The 25,925-nt window shown below is 39.1% G+C and overlaps 1 protein-coding gene across 2 annotated transcripts in view; it reads left to right on the forward strand.

The window, feature by feature from the left end:
• Positions 1 to 5,418: 5,418 nt before the first annotated feature.
• Positions 5,419 to 25,925, forward strand: part of KIDINS220 (kinase D interacting substrate 220) — an 83,145-nt gene continuing 62,638 nt past the window's right edge. For both annotated transcript variants that reach the window (XM_072855089.1, XM_072855088.1), the window contains exons 1-8: positions 5,419 to 5,551; positions 12,892 to 13,039; positions 19,032 to 19,130; positions 20,552 to 20,650; positions 22,171 to 22,269; positions 23,253 to 23,354; positions 23,825 to 23,923; positions 24,852 to 25,049. In XM_072855089.1, the coding sequence (XP_072711190.1) occupies positions 12,932 to 13,039; positions 19,032 to 19,130; positions 20,552 to 20,650; positions 22,171 to 22,269; positions 23,253 to 23,354; positions 23,825 to 23,923; positions 24,852 to 25,049 (804 nt within the window). In that variant the 5' untranslated portion in view covers positions 5,419 to 5,551; positions 12,892 to 12,931. The remainder of the gene's footprint in view (positions 5,552 to 12,891; positions 13,040 to 19,031; positions 19,131 to 20,551; positions 20,651 to 22,170; positions 22,270 to 23,252; positions 23,355 to 23,824; positions 23,924 to 24,851; positions 25,050 to 25,925) is intronic.

Consider the following 25,925-nt stretch of genomic DNA (forward strand, 5'->3'; position numbering starts at 1 on the left):
TGTCTTTAAATCTGATTAAACTGTAGTTTAAAAAAAGTGAACTGTTTTTTCTAAATTCTTTGGTGTCTGTCTGTCTTTAATGAGTGCTAAAGAACAAAATTATTTTAATGCAGCTTCTCCTTTTAGATTACTAAACATTACAATGCATGCATTTACACTGTTATTTGGAGTGTTCCGCTTCAAAAATGCTTTTATTTCATTTGTTTTCTAGAGCTTATATACAAATACATGTATGTAATTATTTTCTAGTAGAGGTGGTAAATAGAATTTCCAGTCTAGCCTCTTGTTACTTGGGAAAGTTACTTATGCAACTTTAAACCTTCTGTCTCAAAGCATATTGCTACCTCATGTGCACTACATCTGAATATGACAACTCAGGGATTTTTAGCTTGAGAAATGGAAACCTCATAACTAAGAAATCAAAGTCAATGTTTTGAACAAGCTGCTGCTTTAATTGATGATTCTAAAGAAGCAGGACTAAATGTGTACCGTATATGTGCATTTTTTTTGCTTTTTGATACTTGACTACTAGGACTCCCCTATGATAGTTTCTGTTGGCTGGTGGCAGTATGTTAAAGCAGGTTGGGACTCCTTGACCTACAGGTTCTTTACCACATGTGTTTAGATTGTTATAGAAAAGAAGGGATATTATATGTTGCTACTAAACAAGGGCTGTTTCCATCACTTCCTGTCTCATACCGAATCATTTTTGCTCTTCTCTTGATCTGGTATTAATTCTGCTTCAGTACAAACCTTGTAAAGGCAATGTAACTTTGTGAAGACATCTTTACAAAGACCCATTTCTGCTAGTGATCCCACCCTATGGGAATACTGGAATGTGTGTGTTGGTCTCTTGAAAGGCCCTACTGTAGTAATGATATTTTTAAGCCTTGTGTGTTTAGAATTCTCTTTTAGCAAGCTGTTATCATGGGAGATAAAAAATACTTGCCATTTCAACACAAACGACTACAGATGTGATTTTAGAAGCTGTGGTGATTTTTGTCATTTCAACCAAAAGTTAGAGACTGCAATGGAAATTGCCTTCTCAAATATGCATTCACAATGTAGTTGGTTGGGAGTATGAAAAGTCTTTGTGTACTAAACATTTATTGCTGCATTTAGTGAAAAACTCATTGGAACAGATTAAGATAAGACACAGCTTTCTGCTACTACTTCAGGATGCTAAGACTTGTTGGTGAATGTGATTCTTCTTATGATGGAGATTTTTAACTCTGCTCTTTTAAGGTACTGAACAGAAAGAGTCCTGATAAGAACGTTCCGGAGCCAGCAGATATTTTCCTGTGCCTAAATTAACTTAATTCCATCTGAGTAACTTCCTGATAACATGCAGGATGTTTTGGTGTAGAATACAGAAGTAGTTCTAGGGGAAGATGTCATCAACCTACTTACTAGATTAGAGTTGGACACCTGTACCCTCAGCAAGGTTTGCCAGTGCATCTTACAGCTCTTCCTAGGATGGCCATCTATAGTAGCAAAAGAGTTATTTCTCTGTGTGGGTTACTCGTTATCTTTCCAAACTAAAACCATGACAGTAAAAGGACTTTCCACTTTTATTCTAGTTATTCTGCTGTCATAAGAAAAACATTTAAATACAAATCAAGCATGAGATAAAACCCAAAACACTCCTATATTACACATGCTTAAGCAATGTTTTCTCAGTGATTTCCTGATGGGATACCTAAATCACTTGATTGATAATTAATAACTTACTTCATGGGGGTGAATTCCATGCCAGCTTTCCTTTTGTTTAAAATATATTGGTCTTTGTGTCAAATCCTCCTGGTTTGCCCTCTGTTGCCTACTTCAGCATTTAGGTTGCTGCACAATGAGTAACATGGCTGCCCATGTACTTTACCCCACAACAGCCTCTTCCCATATTAATGCTTTTGTCAGATGGCAAAAATAGACATGTTACATGGTCATGATTTTGATCAGTTTATGTTGAGGGAAATGGAGGAAGGGAAAAAAAACCCAGTTTTAAGTATTGCAATAATCAGAAGAATAAGCTTATTAATAATTAAAGCACATAAATAATTTTTAATTTATATTTGTATTGGGTAGATGTTGAAATCTGAAATAGTGGGGCAATTTTGTGCCTGAGACAAGCTTGGTTACTGTGACAGTGAAACTTTCCAGTTGTTTAAAAATTAAAAGATTAAAAATCATACATCTATTATGAGGGAGGCTAAACAAAAAGGTTAAGAATTACTTGAAAAATGCACTTGATTTTTTTGTTCGTTTGGGTTTTTTTGTGACTCTTGCTAAATTTAATCTGTGATTTTGGAGTATTGAATATCGACTAATACTGGAAACAATTTCCAGGCACTTGAAGGACAAGAAGGTGATTGGAAATAGCATGGATTCACCAAGGGGAAGTCATACTTAACCAGCTTGATAAAATTCTATGATGAAACAACTGTCTTGGTAGATGAGGGGAGAGCAGTGAATGTTGTCTGCCTGGACTTCGGTAAGGCACCTGTAGACCTTCAGACTGCCACCTACAAGATCCTCATAGAGAACCTGTTGATGTATGGGCTGGATGAGCAGACAGTGAGGTGGATTGAAAACAGGCTGAATGGCCAGGACCAGAGGGTGGTGATCAGTGGCACAAAGTCGAGTTGGAGGCCAGTAACTAGCAGCATACCTCAGGGGTTGACACTGGGTCTGATCCCAAGATCTTTGTTAATGATCTGGATGATGGGGCAGAGTGTAGCCTCATCAAGTTTGCTGATGACACTAAGCTGGGAGGAGTGGCTGATATGCCAGAAGGTCATGAGGCTACCCAGAGGGACCTCAATGGGCTGGAGAAATATGCTGACAGGAACCTCATGAAGTTCAACAAGAAGTGCAAAGTCCTGCAACTGGGGAGGGGTAGCCCCATGCACCAGTATGTGCTGGTGACCACCCAGCTGGAAAGCAGCTTTGCAGGGAGGGATGCAGGGGTCCTGGTGGTCACCAGGTTGAACATGAGCCAGTGATGTTCCCTTGCTTCCAGAGGTCCCCTCCAACCTCAACCATTCTGTGATTCAGCGAAATCCTGTAGGAGACGGAAAAGCTGGAAAGAGAAAAGAAAATTGCCTGGAAGAATTTTTTTATCCTGTAGGATTATATGCTCTACTGTAGCAGCTTACAAACATCAATGTTTTTGTTAGCTTTTCAAAAAGCATCATAAAAAATAAGTATTTCTACACTTTACAGACTGGAAAATTTCTACTCTGAGTTAAGTGTCACTTAAACTGTATTAATAATATGACAAAAGTTTTTGGGAACAACTGTTAAGAGATTATTTATATGCCTTACCAACCAAAAAAAAAAGTATTTGATGAGAAGTGGAATTCTTCGTGTGAAATCCTAACACTACTAGATTCCAGTTTTGACCCTTCAGTGGGACCATGTTTCATGGTCTATGTGAATTAATCACTGGTGGGAAAATCTTGTTCCTAATGTAAGATTAGGGTAGAAGTAGAAGAGCACAAGACAGTGTCTTGCCTTTCCCTAATTGGATCAGATGGCACAAGGATGTCAGGAATTGGATCAGCCTGTAGCAAAAGGGGAAGTGAAGAACCACACAGAAAACCTGTGCCTTGCCTGCCTCCATATTCCCAGTGTGTGTACAGTTCCCCTGAACACAGGAGGGAAGGAGCTACTGTCTCTGCCTAGTAAACTTGCGGCCGTGGGGTGAGAATACAGCTAACACCTGATGGGTGGAAAGCTATGATACTGGAATAAGGATTTGGGTGATGAGGAGATCATGAAGTGAGAGATTAGTATACATTTTGGTATAAACTCTGAAAAACAGTAATATTTTGAAAACCTTTGAAAATCCATAAATCTTAGGAGGCTAACATAAGCGGCGTCTCATCAGACTATAGTTTCTCTAAAGTACATAAGACTATATGGCTGCTGGAAACATCAAGACTACTCATCCTTGAGTAGTGGCCCGTATACATACATTCAGGTAGGATAGAGTGAGCCCTTAGCTCAGCAGTAACTGCAGGGATTCATTCATCCTCTGTCTGTTCACGTTGCACTTCTATTGCATAAATAATGTGTTTATGCCCTTAATTTCTCCCAGTCTTTCAGCTGAATCAGTGTTTTGGTGCAAGATCTAAGTGGATTTAGCTTTTGATTTTCATAGCTTGCTCTTTTGCCTGCTATTAACAATTTTTGTGCATGTAAGGAAGTTGTTTATTTTATCTGGGTGTGAAGAATTTCTTAAGGTAATAGGAGAAATCATGCTTGAAAAAGTGAGCAAAAGCACTTCCAGCACACTTTCTCGTTTAAGTATTTGGGATATACAGGAAACACTGTCGGGTGTTTCTTTAAGAAGCTAACAGTGATGGCTCTTTAGAGAGATGGAAGATCTTAGCATTGTAAAGATTTTAAATCAATGCTTTGACCCTTGGGATTCAGTAACCTTAGAAATAAGCAGGCATATGGGGGCTATACTTTCCCTTGCTGGTTTGTTGCTGTTTGCCATCCTTTGATGCCATCCTGGGTTTAAGCTAGGTTCCGTGATCTCTTGAGAAGATGTTATTATTGTAGTCATTAGAGATCATCTCTCATCCAGTTGTCCAAATGAATTAAATAAAGAACCCTCTGTTATTATGGATTTGGACGGTGCTGAAGATGGAATTAACCTGGATGCATTTTATTATCACATAAAGTACAGACTGAAGAACTGTCATTAGCGTAGTCTTAAACACTTAGGACATGGGCCTGGGAAGCCCACAGCCACGCATGCCCCGGCCCGACAGCCCAGGCGGGGCCGTGAGGTGAATTTTCAAAACACCCGCGAAGCTGCTGGGGTGCCTCTGCCACGGGGGAGCTCTGGGAGAAGCTGGTGAACATCAAGGTTTGGGGGGTGGTGAGGTGAGATTTTTTTTTTTTTCCATCGTCACCGTCATGTTGAAACCCACACTTTCGTTGGCTTATCTATCAGACGACGGTAATTATTAACAACAACTTTTTCTTCCCCTTCTCTTTCAGAAAGCAGCCCGGGGGTGAACGCTAAGGCGGTCACAGTGCTCCAGGTACTCTCCACGGCGCGGGGCTGTGCTCCGGCTCAGCTCCGCCCGTGCCTGAGCCCCGTCAGTCAGCGCCTCCTCCCGCCGTTACCGCTGGGGTGGGGGGGACGCCGCAGAGCGCGGTGACTCACTGCCGTCAGGGCTCCTGGGCAGGGTTTTTTTGCCTCCCCGTTATTAGCTGTTTATACATGGTTATTAGCGCGCCAGCCCTGCGGGCCGTTCGTGGAGAGGCTCCCGATGCCTGCGCATCGCCTTGCCGTGGGCCGTCCCCAGGGCGCGGCGCTGAGAGCGGCCGGGCAGCAGCCGCCCTCCCTCAGGGCGGTGGACGGTGCCGCCCCCCAGCCCACGTGACCGGCGGGGGGGGGTGGGAGGAGGGCAGAGGGAGGTAAGATGGCCGCCGCTGCCGGGGGGAGGTGAGGAGCGCTCGGGGCCGCCGCCTCCCTGTCAGTCTCTGGCTGGGCCCGGGGAGCCGCCCGCAGGGGCCGAGTCCCTCCGCCTGTGGGGTGAGTGGCGATAGGAAGGTGGGGAGCGGGGACAGCACAGGCCGGCCGCGGAAGGACAGGGGAAGGGCACAGGGGAGGGGGCGCTCCCAGCTGCCAAACAAAGGGCACCGCCGGGCCCCTCCTCGCCGCCGCTCCCTTGCAGCGGCGGGGCCACAGGGGACTCGCTGGGGAGGGGGATTAACGGTCGCGGTGTGCGCGGCCCCCTCCTGCCCCGGACCGGGCTGGAGGGCCGCGGGGCCGGGAGCAGCGGCGGCGCCTGGGCCGCTCCGCCCCGGCCAGCCCCAGGGGTTCCGGCAGCGCTGTGTGCGGCGGGCGGACAGGGTCCTCCTTTGTGGGTGGCGGGGGCATCTCACCGGAGATGAAGCGGCCCGTGGGGTGCCGCAGGCACGGCCGGGTATCGCTGTCAGCTCCGCCCCCGGGAGTGGGAGAGCCTCTTGTACTGTTTTTCTCTCCTTGTGTTAAGTCAGAAATATAGATGTGAGCTTGACCTGTCAGCAAAGTCTGGCATCCGATTTCCGAGGTAAAGACACAGAACGGTTGAGACTGGGAGGGACATCCGCAGGTCATCTGGTCCAAACTCCCTGTTGAAGCAGGGCCATCCGGAGCTGGTTGCCCAGGAACGTGTCCAGATGGCTTTTGTGTATCTCCAAGGAGGGAGACTCCACAACTTCCGTGGGCAACCTGTGCCAGTGCTTGGTGACCCTCACAGTAATGAAGTGTTTCCTGATGTTCAGACGGTTCCTCCTGTGTTTCAGTTTGTGCTCGTTGCCTCTGGTCCTGTCACTGGGCACCGCTGAAGAAGTTGAGTAGCAAAATCTCTTAAGGGCTGGGCTTTCCTATTTCTCATGTATACTTAAAAATTGGTTGGGAAAAGTGATTTCCTATCTATAACTTTTGACAAAGAAATGTCTTCTGCTGGAAAAGTGTTTGAATCATGGGATTAATTACCTGACACACACCTGCCCCCCCAGTGAAATAGTAAAGAAATGGAAAGATAAAAAGGAGGTTTTTTATCAGATCAGAATGTGTAAGGAAGCCGACGTATTTGGATAGGCATTTATTCCTTGTTCTGCAATGGCGGTTATTTAAAGTAACTTGGTTATTAAGAAATTCAAGTCTACTTGAAATCCTGTGCAACCACAGCTTATGAAAGGTGTCCGTATTCATTTAAAAATCTTTCTAACAGGAAGATCTCCATCACAAAACCAACTTTTTCCTTAGGTGAAAATACTCTACAAGTTAGATTTTTGTCATAGAACTTGTGTTTGTGACTAACACTCCCTTGATTTTATGATACAGAGAAATGAGTTGACTTTATGATACCATGTCAGATGATGAAGTAGACTTTTTTGCTGTGCTTGTGTGTGTTTTATATGGGTTTTGACAGAATTGATTTATATTGGTTGGTATAATTTTTTGAAAAACTTAATATTGGTACCTGTTTCTGTTTACTTTCTTTTACTTGAAGTATTTAAAACCTGAAATAGTGTTTTGTAGGACTAAGCATTTTGTATTTTGTACAGGAATTGAATTTTCTCTTAGAATTCAGATGTTCTTAGTAATACCTATTGTTCATTGACCATATTTAAATTCTGTCTTAAAAGTAGACTAGTTTCTCTCATAAGGTTTAAATCCCATTATCAGATACTTCACAAACCCTTTCTTTTAACTGATGTTTTTAACCAGGATAGAACATAGACATATCTGATAGTTGCTATCAGATGGTAATGGTGATTTCTTGTTTAAATACGTATTTGGATCTTTCCAGTCTTTCGGATGTAATCCCCAGTCTCGATTGTTTATTTTAAAAGAAAATAAAAAATCCATCACTATGATATTTGGAAATGGCTGTTGCCTTGAGTGCCTAAGGTGGAAAAGAATGACTTGTGTATCCCTAGTTTCCTGTGTTTCTTACTGTGTACTGTAATAACGGTTACACAGGGATCTCCTTTTGTGCAAACTTTTTTTAGTTCTGTTGGTTATGGGTTTCAAGATAAGAATGTCTGCGTCTATCTTTAGTTATCTTTTTGTGTCTTTTAATATTTTATAATTACACTATTTGTTCTTTGATATAAAGTAACAAAAAAAATAAGGTAATCTGTTAAAATATTTCTCATCTGGATACCAGGAGTGTGGCTAAGAGGAGTAGAATAAATGTTCCCAGATAAATAAGGAAAAGCTGAGAATCAGCATAAGGTCATTAGTCATACTGGAACTTCAGGCATTGGAGAAGAGGTGTGGGTGTAGTCTGCTTATGGAAACTTAGATTTGTTATTTCTTTCCACCTCTGAATACCAGAAATTAATATTTTAGAGACTCATTTAAAGGGTTTTGAAAATCTGTTCTTTAAACAGAATCCTGGTTGACTCAGTACCTATAGAAAGAACAGTTAAAAATATTTACCGCTTCATGTGATTCCTGACTTGTGATCTCTTAATGTTTATGAAGTATGCCCATTTAGCAAGTGATTACAATAAGGTGTCATAAAGGATGGGTAATGCTTGTATTGGCAAGATTCTGTGCAGCATGAGTAATGGTGATGTTCCAACACGTTTTTCATTTTTTAATGCCATCATAAAGTATAAAAATGTCTGAGAATATGAAACTGACTTATGTTAGTCTTTTATAATAAATTTTATATGTACAATACCTCTGTATTCCACATTTCTTTAAATTCTCATTTGGAAAGATGACATTTCCAGCTCTTAAGGGTGAAATACTGCATGTTGCCGTATCTGATTTGTACATGCCCAGATTTCAGCAGCACTGTAATTATTTCCTTTTACAGTTAATTGAAAGATCTGCCATAGTATTTCATGTTGGGAAGATAGCTTTTGTATTTGGAAACAGAAGGAAACGTTAAAAAGAAGGCAATAATTTCTTTCATCGTATGATGAAAAGTATGAATTTTATGTAAGTCACTACGATTTTTACCTATTGAAAACAAAACAAGAAAAGAAAGTCTTCTCAATGGCGCTAGTGTTTGTTGACCAATTTTGATATTTATTTGTAGATGATCACAGCTCACACAATTAAAAAAATATGGGGGAAAGCTGTGAAACAGGTGGCAATATTTGGAAATGTAGTGTGTAATAATATTTTTTTAATGTAGTTAGAAACTGATACAAGATTCTGAGAGTACATTAAACATCTGCAGATTTGAGTTATCAGGACCTCTGCAGTCAGTACTGGCGCAGTTGAGAGAAACTAAGTTTTTGTAAATCAGCAAATTTTTGCAGTCTTTCCAAAACCGTGATAACGTCTGCTTCAGCTCAGGATGTGAGAGCCTTACAAAAACAGGTTAATCCTTGTGCAAACGTTACCTTCACCTGAGCATTTGTGCTCTTAATGTATCTTTTCATACTTTTTAGTGTGTTGCTAGTCTTATAAAATACCAGGATTTGCTGCTCAAGGGCATTGTGAGATTTCCAGGCTTGGAAGTTTGGATTGTGAATGAAGAGCTGGTTTGTGGGCTGGGAATCGGCTCGCTTTGGTGGGAGAAAAAAGTAACAGCATTAATCCTTATTGGAAAGGGGATCAACTTCCAAATGGGCTCCTGGTTTTAATTGAAAGTTTTGTTATAGATTCTGAAAATAATTCTGCTGTGTCAAAGAACAAAGTAAATACTGTTAATTTGTTGGTACTTAATTGAATAGTACTGGGTTTGTGCTAGATTTATGAAATTGGGCAGTGATTACGTTCTTATCCTTTATTTTGGTAAAGGATAAGCTATTGAGGTTTTTTTTTGTTCTAGGGTTGTTTGTTTTGAAAAGTGTATGAATATATATTTCAGGAGCTATGTCCGTTGGAAGGGCCAGAATAGAGTTACTTATCTAGCTAGAGACTGTACCTCAGAGTCTTGGTTCAAAGCATTTATGATAATTTAAAAGAAATCTTAAGCATTGGGAGAAATCACACCTTAATGTCCAGCACCCATATGGACTTTGAGTACAGTGCTTAATTTTTATAACATAATAACATAAATCTTATTTCATAAAAAGGTAGACTGTGGCTGTGCTCAATTTACATTGACTTGCTGTCATGAGTGAAAATATCATGAACGAACTTCAGCCTAATTTCAGGCATGTTTATTGTTCTTGGGGAAAAAAAATAAAGTAAAGCTTCCAAAAATCTTAACACCAACTGTTTTTAAGTATATTTGTTGGCGGGGTGGTCGGGGTTTTTTGTTTTCTTTGTTTGTGGGTTTTTTGCCTTTTTTTTTTTTTCTTTATTTTGCTGGGGTTTTTTAAGGATGAGAAAAACACTAATACATAGATTAACCTGGTGAATTCAGGTTGCATTTTAAAGGGAAATTTCTGTTACTCCCTAAACAGTGCTTTCCTAAACCCTCCAGTGATGTTAATTTTTCAGGGGCTCTAAGAAGCTTGCCTGAAAAGTGGCAAATGAAAGCATGAGGATATAAAATCCATAATTATACTATTTGATTTTGTTGTTCTTGTTTTTATAAAATATACTGTTACTAATTCTAAGAAGGGGATATTACGTGATAGTGAAGTGCAGGTGACAAAGACTATTAATATACTTGGAGATGGTTCCCCTCTACAAAGCTTTTATCATTTTAAAAAAGTAATATTAACATGGACTTTGTAAATGCAGCTCTAGATGTGTTCTTTAGCATCAGGCCTTTTGCTGTTAGTCAAAGGTTTAAGTTGCCTCTAAGGATTCAGATCTACGTTAAGGCAGAAGCTGCGCTGTCTTGATAACTGGGAGTTCAAGTAATGATTTCTGCAGCAGGATACTTATCTACAGTGCAGCAGGGCTGCCTTTGCCTTTTTGAAATACGACAGTAGGGAACATCAAGGGAGGAATCTTACTTTGAGGAGGAAGCAATGTTGAATACTTCTTTCCTTTTCACACTAGCTAAGAATTAATTGGCGAAATTTTGATAGTAACTGCAGAGTGTAATTCACTTGGTGAGGCATTGTAGTCATGTTTTGCTGATGATTTTTAATATAGTTTTCAGTTTAGCACTTGGTATGGAAAATAGCATGGGGATTTAAGGTACAGCTACAGGAGATAAGCTGGGACACTGCACAGGGAAATCGGAAAATGCCTGTGGTAGCAGTGGAGCTAGTGGCAAGTCATGTTTCATGAATTTCTGTCAAAATATTTAAAAAATGATGGGAGGAATTCAGGTGCCTGCATGTGAATATCTAGTGTCATTTCAGGTGCCCAAGAATATCGGAGACATCTGCATAGGGCTGTAAGATACCGGTGCAGGCCACAAGGGAGGCGGGCTGTTCTGGACTGGCAGCTGGATGCCAGGCAAGATGCTGACTTTTCTGGTGTTTTTGTATCTGAAATTGCAGTAGGAGCCTGTGTCTGGGCACTGAGTCCTACAATCACTGTTTCTTTTCAACCTTTCATTTTTGGTGTGGTTTAGTTTTTTTTGTTTGCAACCTCTCAATTAGCTCTTCCTCCTACTGAAAAAAATAAAGACAATTATATGACACCACTGTTGTACTACTCACCCCCCTTTGCATGATGGTACTTTAACTGTATGGTAAACGTGACAGACCTTTTGTGTTCTTAGATTATTTATAACTTTCTTGTGGGAGAGACTGGCTATTTGTGCAGTGCCTAGTAAAACTGTTGCTGGGCTTTGTATGTAAAATCTAGATTTTTTTTTTCCAACTGATTTAGGTTTGGGTTTTAAATAATGTCTGAATGATACAATTTGATTTGTGTATTTTTACATGGTATGTGGACATTTGGAGTATGGAGAGTTTAGATGCATAAAATCCTCTTTGGAATTTGTCCCTTAAACTGCAACCTGGATTTTTAAGCCCAAATTTAACAGTGGGAGTCACAGGCTCTCCTTTTCCTCTCTTCTCCCTCTCGTGTTCTTCTGCTTGCATGCCTGAAATATATGTAGTTTATAGTTTCTTTTGTCACTAGACATTCGTGTGTGCCTAAAGTTCTTCCACATGCACCCAGAGCTGCTGTCTTCTTAACTGAACTGGGCATGTTGTCTTCTTTGCTAGCATTTTTATGAAAAAGGCATTTCTGTATGGCGGTCATCTGATGGCTGTGGTGCTACAGGTGAGCTCAGGTTGTGTCTAACATACCCTGACAACAGTGCGTTTGTCTATATATACTTACTTGCTAAAGGAGAGAGGATGGTGCAGTACTATTACAGTCTACGTAAGCTATTTAAAGCGGAGCTAGATTGTTTGATTTACATCTCTAAATCTAAACTAACTTCTCCGCGCTAAGTGTAGTGAAGTGCCTGCTGGCTTCCTCTCGTCTCTTTTTGGCTAGTGTTCCACTTCAGCTGGGAGTGCAGAAAAATTCACTGGCTGCTTTTATGTGAGAATAAAAGTTAGAACATTTGCCTGGGAAAGCCACTGGTCTTTGGCTTCTGCCTGGTAGAGAATAGCCTAACCAGCAGGCTTTAGCTAATGCTAAACTGGAGTTTTTCCTCTGCTCTTACACTGCTATCATGCAAGAAAAAGCCAGAGGGAGAGCAATCATGTCATCTGCTAGTGAGGAGAAGGGTGGTGGGGGGTGGGTGGAGTCTTGTGTTTAGCCCCACGACTTGTTCTGCATCCAGTGAAACTTAATTTAGGTGCAATGAATTATTCAGCTTCTGGAGCCGTATGTGTATAAATTTGGCGCAGTAATACTACTAGTTCTCTGAACTTACTAGCCCACAGCTTTTTAGGAAGTCTTAAATGGTTCTTAATGGTCTGCCTTAACCGAGAAAAACCTTTCCTGTCTTACACGTTAGAGGTTAAAAACATATAATCAGTCAACAGAAGCTATGTTAAGTTTGACTAGCAAGTTAACAACGTGCCATCACATGCAGGCATGTCTGGATAAAGTTGGTGATAACTGGTTTAATAAATGGTGTTTCTCAGAGTTCCGTATGGCTGCAGTTTAGTTATTATCACTGTATCTCATAATGCTGAATAGTCTCAATGTTCTGCTTAAAGGATGAGGGTTATATTGTAAATAACTAGCATCCATAAAGTATGTAATGTATATAGGTATTCCGGTAATATTATATATGCAGAAAAATTTATGCAAATGAAAGGCTACTATGCATTCCATTCAAAATACATATTTAGAGAATACCTAAAAATTAGAATAATTTCTGTAATTTTCTAAGAACTAGAAAGATTAAGCAATTGATTCTTCATTGAAATGTAGTGCATTTCAATGCACATGTCTCCACAGTATTTTGTTGAGGAGAATCGTGGGTATTCGTACACAACCAATAACTTACTGGCATGTACAATTCATACTTTCTAATGTCAGAGTTAACTCTCATAGCCTTTACTTACGCTTTTCTTTTTTTTCCCTTTCCTGAAATACAGATAAGCTTTGTTATAGAAGCATTTTAAATACTGTGTGAAGATGGCAAGTCTGATGAGTCAGAGTCTGTTGACCTACGTAGAAGAAGGAAATGTTCCTGCTCTGAAAGCGCTTCTTGAGAAATGCAGGGATGTAGATGAGAGAAATGAGGTAAGATGATTTTTTGAAAGGTCAGTTTCATATTGCAGCTTATTAGTAACAGAATGAATAACTAGTGAAATCACACTGGCTATTTAATATACAAATTTCAGTTTTATTTTCAAGTGATTCCTTACCTTTGCACAGACTGAACACACAGTATTCATTCTCTGTCAGCACCTCAGCATCTTTCATTGTATTTGGTTTCTGAGTGTTCTTCTGAGCTGCAAAATGCAGCTCCATCCTTACTTTGTGCATGGAGACTATACCTGTATTTCTGCAGCTAGGAATTGTTTCTTAGTTCACAGATCCAGCTGCATGTGCATTCTTGCCCTGTCCATTTTGGGGTGAAACCTGGAATGATGATAACTCTTCCCCCACATCCTGGTTTCCAGGCAAGAGAAACTTTGTTATACGATCCAAATAGGAGCATATATTGCAATTGACTCTGAGCAGATGCTCATCTGGATGAAAAGATAATGTATCCAAAAAGTAAGTCTAGATTTAACCAGGAGGATTAAGTGACTTTACCAGGATTACACAGGAAGTCTTGATACACAGTAGGGAGTTTAAATGTGGATTATTCATAATCCTGGGATAGTGTGATAATTGTTAGCTTCTGCTTTGTCATCTGATTTAGTCTGATTTGAGCATATCCCCACCAGCAATTTAAGTGAATGTGCTGTGGTTTCATTATACTGCACTAAAGATTCCTGAGAGTTTCTTGGGAGGTTTGATTCATGCAAATGTCTGTTGCTAGTGACTGTTTACATTGTTTTGCATGATGTTTAAAATTCAGGTTATCTTGATGCACTATTAGGTCTTCTGTGTATTTTACAAATAAGTTTAGATGATTTGACTAATTTATTTCATCTTCTGTAGTAGATTTTCTGGTTTGTAAGTGTCTGGACTTTACTTTTATCTGGATATACAGCTTGTATCATCAATTTTTATTTTAGTTCTGATTTTCTAAATAATGTTGTAGAACTGGAACCTTGTCGTCTTATGTAGCATATTCAGAGAATCTGATTCATAGAAAAATTCAGGATAGAAGGGACCTCGGAGGTCATTGGATTCAACCTCCTCCTAATTGCAAGACTGACTTCATTGTTACATCAGGTTGCTAAGGGACTTAACAAGCAAAATTTGAAAGTCCTGAAAAGGATGGAGAACCTGCAGCCTCTCTGCTCCAGTGCTTAACCACTCTTTGTTTAAAAACATTTTCCTTATATTTTATTGGAATATTCTTTGCTGCATCTTGTGACTGTTGCTTCTTGTCTTCTTGTCGTGTGTCTCTGAGAATAGTCTGCCTTTGTCTTCTAAGATTTCCCTTAGGAATGTCTAGGTAGTGTAAGACCGATGTTGATGCCCCCTTACTCCTCTGTTTTCCAGACTGAACAAATCCAGCTCTCAGTTTCTGCTTGTGTGTCTTATGCTCCCGTCTCTTAACTGTCTGAGTCACCCCATTGCTGGACTCTGCAGTTTGTCAATCTCTCTGTTGTTGGGAGTCTCTCTATTGGGAGCCCCAAACGGGGCATTGTGTTCTGGATTCAGCCTCACTGGGCTAGCTGTGCTCTTGTTAATGCAGCCCAGTGTTTGATTTGCCTTCGTTGCTGCAGGGGCACACTGCTGACCCATGGCTCTTGTCCATCGGGACCCCATGCCTGTTTCTGCAGCGTGGCTCCCCAGGCAGGCAGTCCCTAGCCAGTACTGTTGCGTGGGGTCGGTCTGTTCCAGTCTCCGCCTTTGCCTTTGTTGAACTGCAGGGGGGTTGTCAGCCCATTTCTCCAGCCTGTTGAATTTCCTCTGAGCATCCCCGCCCTCTGGCATATCAGCTGCTTTCCATAGCTTGGGGCAGTCCCTAAACTTGCTGAGAGCACTTTGTGTTTCATGGTTCTGGGTGTTGATGAAGATGCTACAATGTTAGCCCCAAATCAAACCCTCCCCATGGGGCACCAGTAACTCTGTGAACAGTGGACTATTACCCATTGAGTCTGACAGTCCAGGCAGCTTTTTACTCACCTTGTAGTGTATGGAAGACTGGCTTTCCAATTAATTTTTTTTTAAACTAAGTCTTGGAAGATGCATGTTCTGTTGCATTATCTTTTTAAACCTGCATAAGATGGAAAGAATATTTTTGGAAAGAAGTCAAATGGCATATATTACTCAAAGCCAAAAAGCATCATGCAAATGAGAAAACAATATACAGAATTTAGCCTTAATGTAGTTATTAGATCTGGTTCCAATTAAGACAGTTTTCTTTCATTGTCAGCACATTCATTTCATCCTGTGTATGCACACATGCTGAGGTATTTGAGATGGGAGAATTTTTAAGTTTCAGAGCATACACATGAACCTCCCCACCTGGCATGCTGTGTATCTGAGAAGAGGAATAGTCTGTTCCCTCTGCTGGTAATTCCTCTCAACAACGTGGCCGAAATCAGATGGATAGTCCGTGTTAACTTTATCAACAGCGTCACTGCCTTCCCCTTTTTTTCTACATTTTTATTCTCTTCTTGATGAGACTAAGTGCACTCCTGGTTTTCAGTAACTGCCTTTTTTGCAGAGATCGTTTCCCTGATACCTGATTTTTTTTCAGTCTTATGATATATTGCATTGGAGAAGGTAATTTCTGGAGACATGTATGGTTTGCATCAGTTTTAAACCCATGAGTGTGGTGAGGGCTGCTGTTCGTACGTATCAATGACAAGAGTTTTGTTTAAGTGCTGACTCTTCATTGGAATTCAGTGGCATTGAGTGCAATTCTGTTTCCAGTTTTGGACCTGCCAAAACATCTTTTCTTCTTGGGTAAAAACAAAATACCAAAATGGGAGTGCCAGCAGGGTAGGTCTAAAAAGATTGCTGGCAAGCCAAGGTTTGGTAGTGCCAGGACCTCTCAGGCTGCAGTGACTTGTCCAATGGTAGGATCACCCACATTGTTACCAACCCTTTATATCTTGACTGTGATCAGTTACCAGAAGAACTGGGATGTTCCAGTCAGTTTGTATATGGATGGTTTTGATGGATTAACACCAGCAGTTTCAGTTAAGCGGAGCAAGTCTCAGTCTCTCTGCCTTTTCCCTGCGCGTCCTTTCCCCTGTGCGCATTCTTTTCTCTCATACCAGATACATTGATTACTTAACAGCTAATGGTAGGTGTTTGCCTTGTGTGATACACTTTGATCCTAACAGGTTCCGGTTTCCTTTGATGTGCCTTTCTTTCTGCTCTTCTGCCCTTGATACTGAAGTACCTTCTGCATCTTCAATTCTGAACCTTCTGTTCTCTTATGGACTGCAAGAGGGAGCTAATCTGTAAGGTAACACCACTGAAAGATTTCCGTAAAAAGATACAGGTGTGCCCCTTTATAATGTGGATATTCGAGTACTTAGACTTAGCTGTGATGTACAGATATACAGTACTTGATGTGCTTGTGAGAAATATGAGCATTTAGTTGTTGTGGAGTGTCTGGACTCTTGGGCAACTTTTGAGAATTAATCCGGAGGTCACAGGTGTAGTAATTATCTTTTATTTCTATGTTGGTGAAATCTTCATAATTTGCTAAAACATTTGAGAATCTCCTAGCAAAAAGGGAAGAGTGTTTTCAGTACTGCTGTAGAAAAGTTTTACATCTGTCTTATTACATCTACACCTAAGAATTACATTACATCTAAGAATACTAGAGCCAGTCTACAACTGCATGACACTTCTTACAGGCGGGGATCATTTTCCCATCCACAACCTCCTCTTGCCCAAAGATACTTCTGTTTGGTTTGTGTTACCCTTTTGTGCTTTTGTGTTATCCACCTGTGGAAGATGATCACAGTGATAACAATAGTAACTGTTCAGAAGCAGGTAAGAAGAATGCTCGTGCTAAAATAGGAATGTTTGTATGTATTGCTTAAAGCACTGGAAGGGACCTCTGGAGATTATCTAGTCCTGTGTCCTGAGGTGGGTTGGTTGGAGCCAGATGGAACTGGCTGTGTCCGGCACAGGGCAGTGCCAGCCTCTCTTCACAGAGACCCTGTGCAGCTCCCCTGATACCAGCACCTGGACTCCTATACTCAGTACAATGAGGTACCTGTCTGCCCATTTCTCCAGCCTGTCAAGGTCCCTCTGGACAGCAGCACAAGCCTCTGGTGCATCAGTCACTCCTCCCAACTTTGTATTGGCTGTGAGGGTGCTGAGGGTGCACTCTGTCCCATTGCCCAGGTCCATGAAGGGGTTAAACAGGACCCCGGCATTGGCCTCTGTGGTACTGCACTAGTGACTGGCCTCCAGCTGGACGTTGTGCTGCTGATCACAGCCCTCTGAGCCCAGTAGTTCAAGCAGTTTCAGTCTGCCTTACTGTCCGTTTATCTAGTCTGTACTTCATTTGTCTGTGTGGATGTTGTGAGACACCATGTCTAAGTCCTTGCTAGAGATGGGATAAACAGTGTCTCAGCTCTTCATCCACCACGCCAATGATGTCATCACAGAGGGCAGTCAGGTTGGTCAGGCATGATTTCCCAAATCACTTGGCATGTGTATTCCCAAAATATTAATTTGCATATAAAGAAGTCATCTTAAAGAGCAAAAGTTACGAGTGTTCTCTCCTCCAAAGAGAGCTGTTCTCTTCTAAAAAGTAGTATTTTCCTTCCTCTTGATTTTTTGAGCATTTTAATTTTTTTTATGACCAGACCTAAATACTACTGCTTGTTGATACAAAATATACTTTAGGATCTAAAAACAAAGGTATAATTTTGAATGTATACAATGTATGGTTATAACAATATAAACTTATATGAGAGCATAATTTCTCCCTGTAAAAAATTGCACTGTTAGATATTATGTTATATCCTGTCACGAGTAGTATGGTTGGTTATCCATAATGTCATGGGGAAGATTCTGTGAAGGCTAGGTATGGAATAGCTGGTGGACCAGAAAGCTTTTTTGAAAGACTCAGTGCATTTCTGTGATAATTTCTTTTTTAGTACATAAAGAGCAGAAAGAACTCATCAAATACCTTTATTAATCTTACTGTTAACTGTTTTGCTAATGAAGATTAGTGATCTTACTGTATTCTGATTCTGCATTGATTTTTATTCTTTTCAGGGAAGTTGCTGCTATATAACTCCTAACATGTACCTTTTGCATTATTTAGAGACTAGATAATTTGAGTTTTCTGTAGGGTACAGAGAAAAGACAGAAGAGAGGTCAGGAAAAAATTCTCTTTGTTTATTAAGCTTGTTGAAATGAAGAAATTTACTGTCAAATTTAGTAAGTTTTACTTTTCATCATGCAGCGCAGTTGTATCTCAGAAGTCTGCTGACACAGAAATAGGCTGATAGAAGGGTGACAGATTGTAACTGACTTTTAAAACATCCTTGAAGGCAAATAAACCAGCTTTTCTATTTTTCATCTTCCCTGAGATGAGGCTGACTGTTAAGAACCTGTGTTGCACAGGGCAGAAATGATGTCTGTATTTGGTATACTGCCAGATGAAAGTGTGGTATATGACTTGACTATTTTTTCCAAGACTTCAGCAAGAAATCTTATTGTTACTCTGAATCAGTGTGCATGTTTTAATGACCATTGTGGTTCCTAGGCTAGATTTATTTATTTATTAATTTCTAAACAATGTGACTGAATTATTTCAAGATGTAAAGATGTAATAGGCTGTATTAGAGATGTCTTCAGGGGGCAAATCATTCAGGAAGAAAGATATTTAACAATGTAAGGGGTTTTTGGTAGCCATTTGTAGTGTCTGAATTTTTTTGTTGTTGTTGGTTGGTTGGTTTGGGTTTTTTTCTCTCTTACGGGACAAGGTTTAATATCATGTTCTCCATTTTTACTGCAAGTCTACTGCGTGGTTTGAAAACTGGTCCTTCTCACTGCTTCTCACTGGCAATTAAAAACTGGAAACAACTTAACGTTCCTCTGTAGTTTTTTGCCTTTTGTTGGTGCTGTATGTGTGTCATTTGCATCGCTTCCCAGTGCATCACTTTTCCTATTATTTTGATTTCAGAATGGCCAGACTCCGCTCATGTTGGCTGCTGAGCAAGGGAATTTAGAAATTGTCCAGGAGCTTCTCAAGAAGGGAGCTAATTGCAACTTGGAAGATGCAGTAAGTATTAGTGGTTTAAGTGATGGTACCTAACAGTAGAGGAAGAAGAAATTTCAAAAGGCAGACAAAGAAAAGGCATTTAGGTTAGTGTTGAGAGGAGGGGAAAAAAAAAGGTGGAAAATGATGACATATAAGAGAAATTTTATCCAAAATTGCTTGGCTCTGTATTCCTCTGATTTGATTCCTCATAAAGAATAGGGATATTTAAGATGTTTTAAATGTCTGAGGGTCTCTGCTGAATGCTGCTACTGTTTCTTCTGGGAAATTAGTGCTAGGAAGCTATAATAATAGGATTGGCAGTAGTTGACATAAAAAGAGAGGCGGAATAGAGAAATAACAACATCAAAGATGAGGTCCAAGTGATTTTGCTCATCTCAGTGATGTTGTGGTATGTCTTCTCCCCCCCCCACCCCCCGCCCCCGCCTTGATTTTGGTGTTTTTCGGTAAATACTGAGGGAGAATTTAGGTTAAAGGATTATTTCAGGTGAAAGCCAGAACAGTGGCAGAGAAGGGTTTCAAATTTATGAGTTGTCTTCCTGCCTTTGCGGAGGTGGTTGACTCTAGGTGAAAGATGCCCAGAAAGGGTGAATAGGATGGAAGTGTTGTTAAAAAGTTTTGAAAGGTCTGTATTCCAATGAACAGGAAAAGTATGTTGCTTGAGTTTTTTCTTCTGTGCTTAGTTTAATTGTAGCAGTGTAGACATTCAGGAAAGGTCTGGTATGAAACCTGTAATTTAAAAAAAAAAAAGTAATCTCTATTTTTGGAGACATTTTATACATTTGCTGTAAATGTTACAGTTACTATACTTATAGGAGGTACAGTTACCATATAAACTGTTGCTATATTTATATGTGTATATAGCACATAAAACAATAGTCCACACCTGGACATGGTTTGAGCAGTGGATGGAAGATAAGTGTAATGCAAGAGGAAATGTATCTCCTGAAGTGATCATAAATCTAAGAAGCTGTGGTCCAAATTCCCCTGCATATTAGCCCCTTGGGTGCTGTCACCCACTCTATGTGGAGACAGACCACCACCATTTTCTGTGGTCTTGGTTGCCATCTCATCCCCACCCAGCAGTTCTCAATGTCTTGACCTCATTCTCTAATCCTTTGTAGGTGTTGCTTCCTCCATAAAATTTTTGAGAAGTTAACCTGCAGTGAACTGAGGAGTGGAGAGTGATGGATATTGGGTAGGAGAGGAGTTAATTGGAGGGGAAATTTGGAGTAGTTGTTGGTCTGTATTTGTATATGTATAACTGGCAGGTAGGCAATGAGTTTATTACTTTTTTTTTTCTTTTTTTTAAAGGACAGCTTTTTTAAGGGGTTGTGGATTTCCTGTAGTGGGTTAAACAGTTGAAAAGGTAATTGTATTGAAATATTGAATATAACTTAAAAAAGTTTTTTTCCTTTTTCTAGGATAACTGGACAGCTCTTATTTCAGCAGCTAAAGAAGGACATGCAGCTATTGTAGCAGAGCTACTCAATTATAATGTCAGTTTGGAGCATCGGGATTTGGTATGTGCTCTCCTAGTGTAAAAATAAAATAGTTTTTAGTAAGAAGAGCAATTTTGGGAGTTGGAGATTTTCAGTTCTGTAAAACAAATCAAAGTCTATTATTCTTAAATTATGTATTCAGTGCTGTTAAAATGGAAAAGAATATGTATTTAAATATTGTTTTTACAGCTGTAAAATAGTTGCTTTAGTGTTAATAAAGGCAACTTGTTTTCTAGGCCTGCTTTTTTCCTCTTAATTTGGTTTGGAAAAAAGCTAAACTGAAGAACAGTTTGATTTTTGTGTGTGTTTTGTGTGGGTGGGGTTTTTTTTTTTGGGGGGGGGGGGGGGGTGGTTTGTTGTTTTTTTCTTTTGGTGGTGCTGGCTTTTTTTAAAGTATTCTGGTAAAATAAATGTTACATATTCCCAGCAGATACCTGTCCATATTTACTTTTTCTCTGGACAACCGTGATTATTCATGTAGCAGTCCTTGTCCTCAATATCCTGGAATTTGTTTCCATTCATCTTGCCAAATTTTTAGTATGAGAAAGTGGGTGCTATAGTCCAGTCCACCTAAAGAATTACAGAAGTTGCTTACATGATTAGAAGGTTAGATGCCTCTGGAGAGCTATAGACTTGTCTCCATTGACTGAAGAGGGAATTAGGTACCTGCAAGGACAAATTTTGTTCTGCTTAAGTTAGAATATGGAAAACCACTAAGGGAGGATTCAAGTGCCTCCTTTAATTGAAGTTCCACTCTGTCTGAAGGCTTAGGCACCTTGCCATGTCCTACTAATCTAGCTTTTTCCTAAGTGCGATGTTAAGCACATCCGCATGGCCAGTGGTTGATTTCTAGGCCTGTGTCAGTCTGAGAGTCTTTTACCTCCCCAAAAGTGTATTATAAAGAAATAAACAGAAATTGTGCTTACAGTTATCAGAGATGTACTGTTATTTTAAAATTAATTTTGGTTACCTGAACTGTCAAATGCCTTAGGTAGTGAAGCCTCGTTGTCTCCTAGTTTACAAACTTAAATGAGCACACCAATGGAGTTTGAAATTAATTGGTCTTATTACTCCCTTAAGAGGACACATGATTTCCTTCTTTTTCATGAAGAAGCAAATCATTACATAGTTACTTTATGAAGGCCAGCTGTCTATTACACAGATCAAAAGTAAACCCTCCATGTTAATTGATTTGGATTCTAGACTTTTGTTTTAAAATAGTGCTTTGTTTTTGGTTTGTTTATCCAGTAATTGGATTTGTATGCACTTGAAGTCTGAATTGAGTGTTTACAGAAAATTCAGGAACATTTAGGACATGATATTCTCCCAAGTATTGCATACAGCAGTAAATTAGTACTTTTATATGTGTGCTTATTATTTATCCTACGTAAGTAGGATTACAAGGTTGTGTAGTCCATCCTTACTATGTTTTGGACTTGCAAAACAGCCTTAGGACAAATACACAATGAAATAAAAGTCACTAATTAGGCTTCTAAAAAGTATTTTTCAGTTTTTACATTTCTTTGAATTGTGCTTTCCAGGGAGGATGGACTGCCCTGATGTGGGCATCATATAAAGGCCGTACCGAAGTAGCTAAACTGCTGCTTGAGAAAGGAGCAAATCCAAACATCACAGGAATGGTAAGTTTTAGTCTTAAATGCCCCCTCCTTCCAAATGTTTAAAGTTCTGAATTGTACACTCATCTTATTATCTTGATTACACATTTTGCATTTTTTGCAATATAACATTAATCACTATATTTATAAAGGGATTGCTTTAATAATCTATATGACAGCCAGTCTTTTTTTGATTAATTTTAAATTTTTTTAATTAAAGGAAATGAGTGTATAGCTTTTAATAAGATTCAGATTAGCAGGGAGAGGAAATAATAGAAAAGATAAGTAGTGTATCTAATGCTACTTGTATAACAATTGCCATTTTTCTGCATCTGTAGAAGTTAATGGAGTAACTAATACGTGCAATCTAGAAACAATAATTTGTTTTAATTGTTACATAATTGGTACCAAATGGGCTAGATTATATAAATATATACCATACATGTGAGAGAGAATTTAAAAACTAAGATTTTGAGATTTATTTCATTTTATAAACATTTTCTATAAAAGTAGAAGCATGTTGAAAGTTGAATGAACAATTTGTTTATGCTGTCAGCTCTCTGGTGTTTGAGGCAACAGTGAACGATCAAGGAAGAATACTATTGACTTACCTTTCTGATTGTCGATTTCATCTGGTTTGCATATGCAGCTTCTGCATGCGTGACATGACTGGTCTGCAGTCCTGATTACTTAGGGATATTGCATAGCTGCCTGTTGCTTCTCTCTTACATTACAAATGTTTATATTAAGATGAGGATGTGAATTTTTAAACCTTGTTTAAGGAGTTATAAAACAAAATTAATTCAAAACAGTAGACATCTTCCTAGATATCATCTAGACAATGTACTAGGCTACAGTTACTGTTCCGTAGTTAGATTTATTTCTGTGTATTCCTTCTTCTATGGATTTATTGTCTCTTGGAGCATTGTGATCAATATTGTTCCATGAAAAATAATTAAGACTGTGATTTTATTTCTTTGTTTGTTTGTTTGTTTTTAAATTCTAAGCAATACAGTGTTTATCCAATTATTTGGGCAGCAGGACGGGGCCACTCAGATATAGTACATCTCTTACTGCAACATGGAGCTAAAGTGAACTGCTCTGACAAAGTAAGCTATATTTTTATAATATTTAATTTCTTTAATGCTTGATAAATTTCTTGTAAAAGTAAGTTTTATTAAAGAAATACAAATCTGTGAAGTTTTGATTGGAAAAACACCCGCTGTTATATTTTGCCCATGAGATTAGAATTAGTGTGCTAGAGTAAGTCATTATACTTGCAAGAGGTTTTTCTATAGTATGCTGAAGATGGTTGTGAACATTTATTTCAGTGGAGCATATTTCTGTTTTCTAAGCTATTGGAAACTTTGCTATCCTAGGTTGCACAGAAAAATAATTATTACAGCTATCATCTACAAAGAAAAAGTTAAAATGGCTTTTCAAATGCTTGTGTTAATTCACAAGACCAAATTATATCTTTGTAAAAACTAAAGCAATAAAGTGTAGGATGAATACTAGATTGTAGGGGGATACTAAATACAGAGAGCAATATGGTAAAATGTTATTAATGTTTTTGCAGTATGGAACCACCCCACTGGTTTGGGCAGCGAGGAAAGGTCATTTGGAGTGTGTGAAATACTTGCTGCAGATGGGAGCTGATGTTGATCAAGAAGGAGCTGTAAGTAACTGTTTGTTTTCCGGTGATAAGGTGTGGGTACGTACATCTGTGTGTCCTGTTTTATTTTTATAATACAAATACCAAGAAATACATGAAACAAGATGAAACGTTGATGTTGGAGTATATTACTTTCCAGCTATTTGCAAACTACGTGAGGATTATTTAAGCTTCTTTGTGCCTTTTAATAAAAATATTACGTAACTAGGGATTCGTGTTGACAGTTGACACACTGTTATGTAAAGTGTAAATTTTAATGTACTTAAATGAATTTACGTTATTGTTCTCTGAAGGTTAACACTACCAAAATTCTTTCTGTACCCAAGCTTGGTATGTCAAACAACTTATTCCTCAGTGCTATTTGAAAAGTAAATCAAACACAAAACATCTTTTGAAAATAATAATGGCTGTTGTGCCTTTTCAGAAGCTGGAAATTTTTTAGAAGTTTTCAACTGCATATAGTTTTTAAATAGATTTTAATTTTTTGTTGTATAAGACACTTAAAGTGCTTGTCAAAATAAAAAAAATCAGTAAAAGTTAAGGGGAAAATTAGGACAACTTTTAGGATTTGTATGATTATTTTTGAAGTTCTTCAAAAAACCTCTTTGAACGGTATTGGCAGACCTGGGTGCTCTGATAATACTATGTTCCCTTATGACCACAAAATTATTTTACTGTGCGTGTGATATTCAGGAGTTAGAATAAACTGATCTGAGCTTTACTGTTTGCATTTGAAGTGTTGTCTCCTATAATACTTAGTTTATTTCTTTTTTAAAAAAAGTATAGCAAGCGCACTTTAAAACATAAAACTGAAGTAACGTTTGGATGGTTAAGAAAGTAATGTCAGTGTGTGTTCTTTTATGATTTAGACTGCTGATATAATGATTTTCTATATCCACTGTACAATAAAATATGTTGTTTTTGTTTAAAGAATTCTATGACTGCACTTATTGTAGCAGTGAAAGGTGGCTATACTGACTCAGTAAAAGAAATACTGAAAAGGAACCCAAATGTAAACTTAACAGATAAAGATGGAAATACAGCTTTGATGATTGCATCAAAGGAGGGACATACTGAAATTGTGCAGGATCTTCTTGATGCTGGAACTTATGTGAACATTCCTGATAGAGTGAGTAAATATTCATCATACTTGTGGTTTTATGTATATGTAATAATAATATATATTTAAATAGCAGCATACGCAAATTTGCAGGTACATGATTTTTCTGGCTTTCTAATTTTTCTGCCACCTAGGGGTATTTTTATGTATTGCTATTTTACAAGTATGTTAAGTGGCAAATGTTGCTGTGTGAAGGTAAAGGATAAAATACAGAAACTACTCTTTTTCTTTGAGATTCTTGAATTGTGAGTTTCCACAGGGCATGGAAGTGATTTATGATTGTATATTTGTCATATCTGTAACATAAGACCAATACTGAACTAACTTGCAGGTTTGGGGTGGGGTTTTTGTGTATTAATACATGTGGTAGTGCTGTTAAAATTGTAAAACGATGGATATTATAAAAAAGAATATATTTCATTCAGCACCTACCTTTATCTTTTACAATGAAACTTTTTACTAGGAAACTTGCATATATTACAGGAAGACTTCAGCTCTGGGTTACGACACATAAATGTAACTGTTGAAAGGTGCGCTGTGTACCTGAGCTGCGATGCCATTGTTCAGTAGAGGCATGCAGTATGGGCAGTGACCAGGGTGTGAATCTGCTTGCTAGCCACCCAGGGATTTATTTGGTTGCTTATATAGGTGCCTTGGACTGTCCACAGTGTCCTCTAGATAGTCAGTTTTTTCTGAAGTGTCAGAGGCAGGCCAAGCACTGCACCCTCGGGGAGTATAGGTGGTTGGATACCTAAACTTAGGTGCCTCTGTCAAGATCACTGTTTTAGTTCAGAACAGTAATATGACTTTGAGGCTGAATTCCCAATCCCTAAATTGAATTGCTTGGGGTTGCAGAGAAGAGAGGAAAACCTCCTAATATTTGCC

This window comes from Ciconia boyciana, chromosome 3, assembly GCF_034638445.1.
Source record: "Ciconia boyciana chromosome 3, ASM3463844v1, whole genome shotgun sequence".
Taxonomy (NCBI): domain Eukaryota; kingdom Metazoa; phylum Chordata; class Aves; order Ciconiiformes; family Ciconiidae; genus Ciconia; species Ciconia boyciana.